The sequence below is a fragment of the Nicotiana tabacum genome, chromosome 8, assembly GCF_000715075.1.
Source record: "Nicotiana tabacum cultivar K326 chromosome 8, ASM71507v2, whole genome shotgun sequence".
NCBI classification, from domain to species: domain Eukaryota; kingdom Viridiplantae; phylum Streptophyta; class Magnoliopsida; order Solanales; family Solanaceae; genus Nicotiana; species Nicotiana tabacum.
The window spans coordinates 77,127,405-77,139,593 of NC_134087.1; the positions used below are offsets into that span (position 1 = coordinate 77,127,405).

Consider the following 12,189-nt stretch of genomic DNA (forward strand, 5'->3'; position numbering starts at 1 on the left):
GGTCAGTTGAGGAACAGGTGGGGAGCTTTATCTAAGGATAATGCACAGGAGTTGGAGGGGCGACTAACGAATATGGGTGCCTGGAAGAGTGGTGGGGATGCTAGAGCTATGTGGACGACGACAGACTACTAAGGGAGACAGCAAGAGAGATGTTGGGAGTTTCGAAAGGTTACTCTGGCGGACACCGAGGCGACTGTTGGTGGAATGACGTGGTGCAAAGTAAAATGGAAGCCAAGAAAGCGGCTTACATTAAGTTAGTAGAGAGCACCGACAAGGATCACATAAGAGCGAACAGAGAAACATATAAGGAGGCTAGGAAGGAGGCAAAATTAGCGGTCACAGAAACTAAGACTACTGCTTTTGGTCGGCTTTATGAGGAATTTGGGGATAAAGGTGGAGACAAGAAATTATTTCGGTTAGCCAAAGCGAGTGAGAAGAAGGCTCGCGACCTAGATCAAGTGAGGTGCATCAAAGACGAGGACGGTCGAGTAATGATGGAAGAGGGCCAGATTAGGCAAAGATGGAAGTCATACTTTCATAAACTTCTGAATGAAGAGAGGGATGAAAACATCGTGTTAGGGCAATTGGGTCACTCCGAGAGTCATCGAGACTTTATGTATTGTAGGCGTATTAAGATTGAGGAGGTCATGGATGTGATGAGTAAGATGAGTCGGGGCAAAACGACTGGACCAGACGAGATTCCAGTAGAGTTTTGGAGATATGCGGATAAAGCAGGCCTGAAGTGACTGACTGGGTTATTTAATGTTATCTTCAGGACAAAGAGGATGCCTGATGAGTGGCGTTGGAGTACAATGGTTCCGGCGTACAAGAACAAATGGGATATCCAGAATTGTAACAACTATAGGGGTATCAAGTTACTAAGTCATACCATGAAAGCTTGGGAGAGGGTGGTGGAAGAGAGGATAAGGAGGGCGATGTCTATATCATAAAACCAGTTCGGGTTCATGGCAGGTCGTTCTACTACGGAAGCTATCCACCTTATCAGGAGGTTGGTGGAACTATACAGGGATAGGAAGAGGGATTTGCGTATGGTGTTTATTGACCTAGAGAAGGCATATGACAAGGTCCTTAAGGACATCCTTTGGAGGTGTCTGGAGGTGAAAGGTGTGTCGGTGGCTTAAATTAGGGCGATAAAGGATATGTATGATGGAGCTATGACTCGGGTTAGGACCGTGGAAGGTGACTTAGAGCCTTTTCCAGTGGTTATGGGGTTACACCAAGGATCTGCGTTTAGCCCGTTCTTATTTGCTCTGGCGATGGACGCACTAACACACCATATCCAAGGAGAGGTGCCATGGTGTATGTTGTTCGGTGATGATATAGTTCTGATTGATGAGATACGAGGTGGCGTTAATAGGGGACTGGAGATATGGAGGCATGTTCTGGAGTCTAAAGGTTTCAAGTTGAGTAGGACTAAGACGAAATATGTGGAATGTAAGTTCAGCGATATGATAGGGGAAGCGGATGTAGAAGTCAGGCTTGACTCACAGGTCATCCTCAAGAGAGAAAGTTTTAAGTACTTAGGGTCAATTATCTAGGGGGATGGGGAGATCGACGGGGATGTTATGCACCGTGTTAGAGTAGGGTGGATAAAATGGAGGTTAATGTCTGGAGTCCTATATGACAAGAAGGTGCCACCGAAACTCAAAGGTAAGTTCTATAGAGCGGTGGTTAGATCGACCATGTTATATGGAGCTGAGTGTTGGCCAGTCAAGAATTCACAATTCTAGAAGATGAAAGTAGCAGAAATGAGGATGTTCAGAATGAAGATATTTGGGAGAGGGTGGGCATGGCTCCTATGGACGACAAGATGCGGGAACACGGCTTAGATGGTTTGGACATATGCGGAGGAGAAGCCTAGATTCACCGGTTAGAAGGTGTGAGCGGTTGACTTTGGCAGGTACAAGAAGATGCAGAGGGCGACCTAAGAAGTATTGGGACGAAGTGATCAGGCAGGACATGGTGCGGCTTTAGATTTCTGAAGACATGGCTCTTGATAGAAACATATGGAGGTCGAGCATTAGGGTGATAGGATAAGGGTAGTCGAGAGTTCCTCCCTCTTTGTACCTGGTAGTCTGATAGAGTTTTGTTTAGGTTTGTCAGCAGTCTATGTTGTGTTCACATTGTTGTTTTGCATAGTTTTGTGTTATTGTCCTTTCACTTATTCGTTGTTGTTATTTTTCTTTTTGGCATCTTTTGTTGTTATGCCTTTTCTCTTGTTTCTTTTTTGATATTATTGTCTCTCCTATTGAGCCGAGAGTCTCCCGAAAACATTCTCTCTACCCTTTTCGGGGTAAGGGTAAGGTCTGCGTATACTCTACTCTCCCCAGACCCCACTAGTAAAATTTTACTGGGTATGTTATTGTTGTTGTTGTATCTCTTTTTCACATTCCTAAACCCATTATATGTGCATTCTGGCTAGCAAATATCACCCAATTATAGTAGTATCAACGGAAGTCAATTTTATGTACAATTATTGTTCATGCTTTCACATAAAGGTTTAAGAGTTTCACATATTGAATGAACCTAAAGGTTGATGCATGTATATGAACCAGGTAATAGCATTTAGAGGATACTTGCCACTATTTTCTGAAACAAAGCTAATTAGGTAGCTAGAGTGGCATCACTTACTTATTTTTCAGGTTTGTAGAAAGAGGATTAAATGAACAATAAAGAAAAAGGGTGATTAAGTGAAATACCATATGAACAAGGACACAATCCCTCTCCTCTACTTTTATCATGAAAATTTGAAAGAAAGCAATATCTTTTGAAATGAAAGTAAGTGACTTGGTCAAATGTTGTTAGATTTGCAAAAGTGAAATAAGAAATGATTCAACCAGATTTAAAGAAGTCAAAGTTGTAAGTTATAGATGTAACTCTATTATTTTTAATGTATGTTGCACGTTTTTATTTTGCGGCATAAAGAAGGTATGGGATCCATAAGTTTGTTTTGGCTTCTTTGACTTTTGCCATCTTTAGTTTTCTACATGTTTTCATGAAAGTAGGACACTATCAAGGTTTATCTCAAAACATAATCAACAACATCCGAAATGTTGAATGAAAGAGTACATACTTAAAAGTAATAGTGTGGTTCCATGAAGTATTGTTGGCATAGTATAAGATTACTGAACTGCAGAAAGCTTGGAAAGATAGTGCTGAAAGATGTACGAATGAATCCTCTATGATTTCATCCAAGAATTTGAGATTTTAGGATAGGATTTGAAACCGGGGGTTTGAACCTTCAATTAAACTTTCATATCAGAGATGGTTCAAACAATTGAAGATTTCCGGCTGCACATCGGATTTTTTTTTACTTCAAGAGAAGAAACTGTGAACATCCTGAATCGAACGATATTTTGGAAAGAATCTGATTAGGGTTCTGTAAAATGTTCGAGAAGAGAGACAATAAGAAAGAGTGAATTTGTGGCGTGAAAATTTGATTAGCCTTTCAGTCATTTTCTATTTATATGTGTGACCTTTGTAGACATGTGATTTTTGACCATCCCCAAGATTTTACATATTTTAGCATTTAAATACTTAGTTTAGGTATAATATAGTTATTTCAACTAATTTTGACTCTTTTACTTTATTTCGTCATAAAAATAAAATTACAAAAAAAATATTTTATTTTATGTACCTTTCATAAATTAAAAAAAAATACAAAAAATAGTACCTTATTTTTATCTTTTTATAATCTTGAAAATACAAAAAATAGTTTCACTTTTAATATCTAGTTTTATTTTAGTAGTGTGTTCTAATTAATTAAGAGTAAGTTTTTTATTTTTATATTTTAGTCTTCTTAGCCCAAAATTAAAACCCAATAAAACATGGACCAAACCCAATTTCAATGTTAAAGCCCAAAAATCCATTAGACCCAGGAGTCTTTTTAAACCCTAAAAATCCCTAAGCATAAAAGGACCCCTAGACTTAAGACTAAATCAGCAAAGACTGAGGGATCTATCCGCCGTTTTTGACCTGAAGAGGATTAGGAGCCGTTTTGGAACTTGACAGACCCCCTTCCCTTTGAACTTCATCTTCTCCAAGCACACAAGACCTAAGCTTCATCTTCTTCAAACAACAAAAAACAAAAAACAAAAAACGAACAGACCTACACCCTAAGGAACATCAGCTAGGGATTTCTTCTCCATCCAAAAATTAACAGCGGTGGGAAAGCATCAACGAGAAGTACTGCTTCTTCAGTCACCAGCTCGATTTAGAAGTTACTGTCGAGATGGACAAATAGATCGAGAAGTTGGTGATAGAACAACCTCAGTCATTATTAAAGCTACAGAGTTGCTTAAGGGAACAAACGTAACAATTACTAGTGATGGTGGTGCAATTCTGAGGATGTTAGAAGTTGAGCATCCAGCTGCCAAGGTTTTTGTTGAGTTGGCTGAACTCCAAGATCGAGAAGTTGGTGATGGCGTAGGGCTTGAGCAAGGTCTTCAATGTCTGAAGAAGTGGGGATTTCGCAGAAGCGAAGTCATATGTTGGCGTGAAGTTGGATCGACCAGCTGATGAGGCCGTTGCTGAGGCAGAACCTTAGATTCCTGGAGCTTAGACTTGTTTGATTTGGATTCTGTCTGAATATAGTGCTCGTCTTCTAAAATTATGAATTTGTTTTAATTGAGGTGTAAGCTGTTCGGAGTTGGCTCGTGGTTCCGTCCGCAGTTCGTCACATTTTGAGTTTAAAATAGTGAAACAATCAATTTTACGACTATATTGAGGTCGAATCCTTTCATCCTCTATTCGTTTTATTCAAACTTAGTGTTAATTGTTTGTTTGGTAATATGATGTCGTTGTTTGCATAATTGTTCTCCATAGTTTTGAATTTGCTTGCGTAGTTGTCTGCTCGTGTTTACTCGAATTGGTTATAGCTGAACATGATTTTGTCACAGTATAGAAATTGGGTTGCTATTCATCAACTGAACTACGTCAAATTAGATTAAAGAGGCTCGGGTGCTAAAGTTTATAAAATTGAGCCTTTAATTGTCTATCGCTTTGTTACTTGCCTATATTTGCTAGTAGCATGTTTTAGGCCGATAATATTCATAAGCATTCGTAGCTTGCTTTAGGCGTGCTATAATAAAATTATCATAGCTATGGGTACGGTTCCTGTGAAGTAGTTGTGGTACACAATTCTAAAATCCGGGGTACATTTATGTGACCCGGCCATAATTTAATCTTGTTAATAAATTAAACATGTTGTAGATCGTGGGTACGATTTATGTGACATGATCCGCAATGTGTAATCAAATAAATAGTTGTATAACAATTGGATTATTAAAAGTGGTTTAAAAGTAATAAAATGCATATAGGTTTCAAAAATGTTTCAAAATCAGATAAATAGGCCAATAATAATAGTTGAGCGACCGTGCTAAAACCACGGAACCCGGGAATACCTAACACCCTCTCACAGATTAACAGAATTCCTTACCCGGATTTCTGTATTTCGTGGACTATAAAACAGAGTCAATCTTTCCTCGATTCGGGATTTAAAACCGGTGACTTGGGACACCATAAATTATCCCAAGTGGCGACTCTGAATTTTAAATAAAATAATCCTATTTCGATTGACACTTAAATTGGAAAAAACTCACTTATACCCCTTCCGGGGTAGAAAAAGAAGGCGTGACAACCTTTACAAAAGAAGTACTCATTACAAAAGAAGCCTAACTAACTAATTAACTAATGACTATGTATAATAAAATAATATCTGGCCAAAACACTAAGATTGCCTTATTGGGCCTAAGGCCAAATATTCTGATAGCCCAACACCCCCCTTCAAGTTGGAGGGGGAGAACACCTTCAACTTGGACAAGAAGGACTGATGAAGCATGCCAGTAAGAGGCTTAGTGAAGATGTCGGCAAGCTGATTAGAGGTGGTGACATGAAACAACTGAATCAAGCCATCTGCTAACTTTTTCCGTATAAAATGACAATCCACCTCGATATGCTTGGTTTCTCATGAAGCACCGGATTCTTAGCAATATGAATGGCAGCCTGATTGTCACAAAAAATAGAAACAGGATAAGAAATATGAACAAAAAGGTCAAGAAGCAGCCTAGTGAGCCAAGTAAGTTCAGCCACCAATTTACTGAGTGCCCTATATTCTGCCTCAGCGGAGGAGAATGAAACAATAGGTTGTTTCTTAGATTTCCAAGAGACCAAACAATCACCCAAAAAGACACAAAAACCAGAGACAGACTTGCGAGTATCAGGGCAAGCTGCCCAATCACTATCAGAATATGTTGTGAGAGTACAATCAGGCGAGTTAGAGTAGAATAGCCCAACATCAATGGTGCCTTTCAAGTATCTCAACAGGTTGAGGGCATCAGTCATATGAGGCAACCAGGGAGCTTGTAGAAACTGACTCAAATGTTGCACACCAAAGGAGAGATCAGGTCGAGTATGAGTCAAGAAGAGAAGTTTACCAATCAGACTCTTGTACCTTTCAGGATGATCAAACAACTCCCCAGAATCAGCTTTCAACTTGAAATTCAAATCTAAAGGAGAAACAACATGGGTCACCTCCAAACAATTATATTCTTTAAGTAAATCCAGGACAAACTTTCTTTGATTTAAGAAAACACCAGTAGGAGAAGCATTTACTTCAATGCCCAAGAAATAGTGTAACAGACCCAAATCTTTTATTTTAAACTCATTGTCCAGAAATTCCTTCAAAGCAGAAATCTTAACAAGATTGTTCCCTGTTAAGATGATATCATCTACATACACAGCAAGGATCACAATGTTACCAGAAGACCCTTTTACAAAGAAGGAATAATCATTTAAGGAATAAGTGTATCCTCTTGAACATAAAGCTTGAGACAACTTTGCATACTATTGTTTAGAAGCTTGCCTCAAGCCATAGAGGGATTTCTTTAGATTGCAAACTAAGGGGGCAGATGTGGAAGATGAAGGAATGGAAAGACCTTGAGGAAGCTTCATATAAACCTCTTCATGTAAATCACCATGAAAAAAAGCATTATTTACATCAAGTTGAAACATAGACCAACCCTGCTTGACAGCAACAACTATAAGGCTTGCTTTATACCTTTCTACACTCCCATCTGCTCTATATTTTATTTTATAGACCCACTTGCACCCAATGTGTTTCTTTCTAGTAGGAAGTTCAACAATATCCCAAGTCTTATTGGCATATAGTGCCTCAAACTCCTTTCTCATTGCCTCTTACCAGGCTGGAATAGGAGTTGCCTGAGCATAAGTGTATGGTTCAGATTCAATAGGCTGAGCCGAAGAACAAGAAAAAGATGCAGGTAGTTGACAATGATAATCCTATAAATAAGAGGGAATATGATGTGGTCTGTCAGATCTCTTTAATGGAGGGATATTAGTTACTGTGACAGAAAGAATGTCAGGATTGAAAGCTGGGAGTTGAATAGAGGAAACATGATTGGAAACAACAGAAGAATTAGGTGGAGAATACAAAGGAGCAGAAGTTGTAGGTGGAGAGTCAGAATTGGGAATAGTAGGAGTGATTGAGGGTGATACAGGAGAGGAACTACTGACAGGAGAGAATGGAGAGGTGCCGTTGACAGACATATCTGCCGTGGATATAACATGATTAGGTGGCTGAGAATGTACAAAAGTAATAGTGTCAGGAGGGAGATTCATCACCACACTCTGAGGAAGAGAGTGGGACTGTGTAGGAGGAGATGGAGAAGAAGAAGATTTATCAAAAGGAAACACATGCTCATGAAAGACAACATCTCTAGAAATGAAAAATTTGTGAGTATCTAAACAATATAACTTGTATCCCTTTTTTGCAAAGATGTATCTCAGAAACACATATCTCATGGCCCTTGGTTGGAGTTTATCTCTTTGAGGAATTGGTACAGTTGCATAACACAAGCAACCAAAAGATCTTAGGTGAGAATAATGTGGGACTTTCCCATATAATATTTCAAATGGTGATTTGTTGTTGAGCAATTTAGAAGGAAGTCTATTGATGATGTAAGTGGTTGTTAATAAGCAATCACCCCAGAATCTAAGGGGTAGTTTGGACTGAAAGATAAGTGCTCTAGATGCTTCAAGTAAAGTTCTATGCTTCCTCTCCACCACACCATTTTGTTGTGGTGTGTGAGGGCAGCTGGTTTGATGAATGATGCCATTATCAGAAAAGAAGGAAATGGCTATGTGACTGAAACCAAGTTCCAAGGCATTGTCACTTCTAATGGTTTGAACATTCACATTAAATTGAGTTTTGACCATGAGAACAAAGGCTTTGAGAAGAGAGAAGGCATTACTTTTAGACCCCAATAAGTGAGTCTAAGTAGATCTGCTAAAATCATCCATAATTGTTAAAAAGTATCTAGAGCCAGAGTAAGTAGAGGTGTGATAAGGACCCCAAATATCAACGTGAATAAGTTGGAAAGGTTTATTGGTCTGAGTGCTGCTGTCAGGGAAGTGCAACCTAGTTTGTCTAGCCATAGGACATACATTACAAGGAAAATATTGTTTAGAAGAAACAGAGATAACAGAAATAGTCTTCATTCTCACAAAAGGAACATGTGCAAGTCTTTGATGCCAAACAATGTCCATATTATCTTGTGTAGCTTTATTACAAGTGGAAATGAAAGTAATTACAGAAGTGGGGGAAACATCAAAATATAAGCTGTAAGAATTAAAATTTTCAGCAACAGAATTGTGTGGAAGAGATGTCAAAGGTAACTCTGACTTGTAGAGTCCATCATCCACTCTACCAAGCTCCAGAGGCTTCTTCAGAAAATGGCCCTGGATAAAACATCCAATATAAGTGAACATAACTATACAATACAATTATTGTACCAGTCTATTCACAGATATTAAATTATGATGAAAAGAAGGGACATAAAGGACATTGTGTAAGGTGATAGATTCATTCAATGAGTAGGATCCTGTACTTGTGACCTTGGCTTTATAGCCATTTGGAAGAGAGACTAGATAAGGAATAGTTAAGGGAATTATATTGAAAAGGACATCTTTATTGGAGGTCATGTGATCAATAGCACCAGAATCAATTATCCAGATTAATTTTTTAGAGTTTGTAGAATTGGTAGTTTTTATCAGTATACAAGAACTAGAACCAGACACTATAGGATCAGACAACAATATACCAGTAAAATTGGAAGATGCCATGAGATGAGGTGGATGAATTGAATCAGATAGTTGAGATTGCTGAAGAAGATTTATCAACTGAGTGTACTGCTGTTGTGTTAGATCAGGCACTGCAGACTTTTGACCCTCAGAAGCCACAATAACTGACATTAGGAGTGTGGCAAGATGAATTTGGGTTGGAATCATTGGAGAATTCACATTCTGTAGTCACATTGGCTGCAATTCTTTTGCCTTTGGTAAACTTGAAATTAGGAGGAAATCCATGAAGCTTGTAACACTTATCAATTAAGTGTCCAGGCTTCTTGCAATATTTGCAAAAAAGATTACTCAAGTTACCTTTACTCTGGTAAAAATTAACCCTTTGAGTATACTATCTTTGAGGCTGACAAAAGATGCCTTGTTGTTGAGGCCAGACATATTAAAGGATGCAGATTCAGAACTGAAATTTGGACCAGGATTTACTTGCCTTTTTTTTTCCATCTTGTAAAAGGATGTTATAAGTGTTATCAAGTGATGGAAGTGGTTGCATCATCAAAATATTACTCCTAACCTTAACATATATCTCATTTAGACCCATTAGAAATTGGTGAACTCTATCCTCTTCTTCTTCTTTCAGAAGTTCTGCTCTAATAGGGCATGCACACGCATTTACCTTATTACTACGCATTATCCTCAATTCATCCCATAATTTCTTAAGTTTGTTGAAATAGGAAGCTATGTCAAGAGCCCCTTACATAGTGGAAGCAAGTTCTTTCTTTATTTCAAAATTTTTTGTCTCATTAACTGTCCCATATCTTTTATTTAATTGTTCCCAAATACTTTCAGCAATTTCTGAATATTGAACACTCTCAGCAATTTCTGAAGAAAGTGAACTGGTCAACCAAGAGATGACCATATTATTACATCTATTCCATTGTTTAATGTGTGGAGAATTTTCAGCAGGTTTGGGGCAAGTACCATCTACGAAATCAATTTTATTCTTAGCAAACAAAAATACAATTATACTCCTTTTCCACCCACCAAAACCAGTACCAGAGAAAGGTGTGTGGACTAAGAAAATCCTAGGGATATTAGAAGGATGGAGGAATATGCGACTGGAGGAATCAATAGCAGTAACATTACTGGTTTCATCAGTACTACCCATTGTTCACAATCCAAAATACACCAAACACAAAATATCACAACAACCCTCTGAGTTCGAGGAATACAACGACTCTAGTATAAAACACAAAATTTTGAGAAGAAACGATATTACCAGCCTCTTTTGCAACCAAAAAGAGTACGACCTTGATAATCACGAGAGTCTCTAGAAAAACCAGGATTTGAAAGCCGGAAATCGAAAACCCTAACTTCGACAGTGACATCGAACCCTAGCTTCAAACGAATACGAGAACCCTAGCTTCAATAACGACAATCGCCAACTCGAAACCAAGAGAAAACTTCAAATCAACCGAGATATTGAAGATATAAGCTGAAATTGCAGAGAATTCGAAGAAAATCGAAGAAAATACTTTGCGAGAGAAAAAAACGATTCTGAATTTTTCTTCTCTAAAATGAACGAGGGTACCATCGTTCGATTCAGCATGACGAGATCAATCAGGATCCGTGCTCTGATACCATGTGAACATCTTGAATCGAACGATATTTTGGAAAGAATCTGATTAGGGTTCTGTAGAGTGTTCGAGAAGAGAGACAATAAGAAAGAGTGAATTTGTGGCATGAAAATCTGATTAGCCTTTCAGCCATTTTCTATTTATATTGTGTGACCTTTGCAAAAGAAGTACTCCTTACAAAAGAAGCCTAACTAACTAATTAATTAATGGCTATGTACAATAAAATAATATCTGGCCAAAACACTAAGATTGCCTTATTGGGCTTGAGGCCAAATATTCTGATAGCCCAACAGAAACTGGAAAGGCCTATAATGGAGAAGTCATTTGATAGTGATTCGTAGGTGACTCGTATTTGAGGGGTAAGATATACAATTCTCGCTTTTCTTGCTAAATCCGTCTCTGATCTTATGCTATTTTGGCTACTTTTTTTTGATGTAAGGTTCTTAATATTCTTTCTGGATCTTTCTGGATATTGTGGCTTGCTTCACTTATTTTCCTTATGTAAGGTTCCTAAACAGCAAGTGGCTGTGTTATCAACATCTTTTTTGAAAGAGCAAATAGTCAATGTTGAGAAATTGATATAAAGTTCAGGACTATAGGCTTATAAAGTTCCCTATTTTGACTTTTGATCATGGTTGTATACAATAGTGAATTACACATAGTGATTCTAATTTTCTTTTTCATTTTGATCACACACACTCTTATAACTTTTTCATCTGATTAAGAAATAATTTTTTTTTTAATCCAATTGCACGTCTGATTATGTATTATGCTAATGTTCTTTAATTTAGAAGATGAACTTAAATGGCATTTACCATTATCTTATGTTAATATTTCTATTTTTTCTGATAAAATAATCAACTTTAACTTGGAAAGATATCACTGATTTAATTTTCTCTTGAAGTAGTAAATTATTTTGGATATTTTCCCATGCTCTATTTCGTCTCTCAAGGAAATCAGTTAGAGAATTATCATTTTTTTCCTTTTTTTCCCCTTAATTCACCAAGGTCCAAGGACAGTAGATTTTTGGCTATCCTATTAGCTTTAGTTGTTTGTGTTTGTTGCTTTGATTCATGGGGTCAGAATTACAACAATGAACTATTTATTTTATTCTTTTTAAATTATTTATCCTATTAAACTATCAATTTTCATTACATTCTGCACTGACCTTTGTTTTATTCCATATTGAATTCAATAAGGAATCTTCTACCAGAAGAGAGATTTTTGTATGTACTGTTAAGAAATATATATTCTTTGAAGTTAGTCTCATGTAGCTCTAAATGTAGCTTTACATTCTGATCTTGTTCTGATTGATTGCGTTGTTTTGTGACTGAAGTGAGCTTGAAGTCACTGGGTGTGACTCCACTTCGTGTGTTTCTTAAGGCAATAAGTTATGGATGAATTGGTCGAGAGAAGTGCCAATATTGATGCACAA

General features: G+C 37.6%; 2 protein-coding genes across 2 annotated transcripts; one reads left to right on the forward strand and one right to left on the reverse strand.

Annotated features, from left to right (window-relative positions):
- Positions 1-224: 224 nt before the first annotated feature.
- Positions 225-4,539, forward strand: LOC107816048 (uncharacterized). Its single transcript, XM_016641722.2, has 3 exons — positions 225-709; positions 776-852; positions 4,184-4,539. The coding sequence occupies exons 1-3, from the start codon at positions 225-227 to the stop codon at positions 4,537-4,539; spliced, it is 918 nt and encodes a 305-aa protein (XP_016497208.2).
- A 3,774-nt stretch (positions 4,540-8,313) lies between these two features.
- Positions 8,314-10,285, reverse strand: LOC142163175 (uncharacterized). The gene is made up of 5 exons (XM_075220435.1): positions 9,961-10,285; positions 9,608-9,855; positions 9,340-9,442; positions 8,833-9,284; positions 8,314-8,778 (listed from the first exon to the last, which is right to left on the reverse strand). Exons 1-5 carry the CDS (start codon positions 10,283-10,285, stop codon positions 8,314-8,316), a joined length of 1,593 nt encoding a protein of 530 aa, XP_075076536.1.
- Between the last annotated feature and the right edge of the window lie 1,904 nt (positions 10,286-12,189).

Coding starts and splice junctions, on each gene's coding strand:
- LOC142163175 (XM_075220435.1), bottom strand. CDS start 10,285: ATGGGTAGTACTGATGAAACCAGTAATGTTACTGCTATTGATTCCTCC. Junction 9,856..9,960: donor ATATTCAGAAATTGCTGAAA/GTATTTGGGAAC, acceptor CTCTTGACATAG/CTTCCTATTTCAACAAACTT. Junction 9,285..9,339: donor AGCCAATGTGACTACAGAAT/GTGAATTCTCCA, acceptor TCCTAATGTCAG/TTATTGTGGCTTCTGAGGGT.
- LOC107816048 (XM_016641722.2), top strand. CDS start 225: ATGGAAGCCAAGAAAGCGGCTTACATTAAGTTAGTAGAGAGCACCGAC. Junction 710..775: donor CCAGACGAGATTCCAGTAGA/GTTTTGGAGATA, acceptor TGTTATCTTCAG/GACAAAGAGGATGCCTGATG. Junction 853..4,183: donor CAAATGGGATATCCAGAATT/GTAACAACTATA, acceptor AAAAATTAACAG/CGGTGGGAAAGCATCAACGA.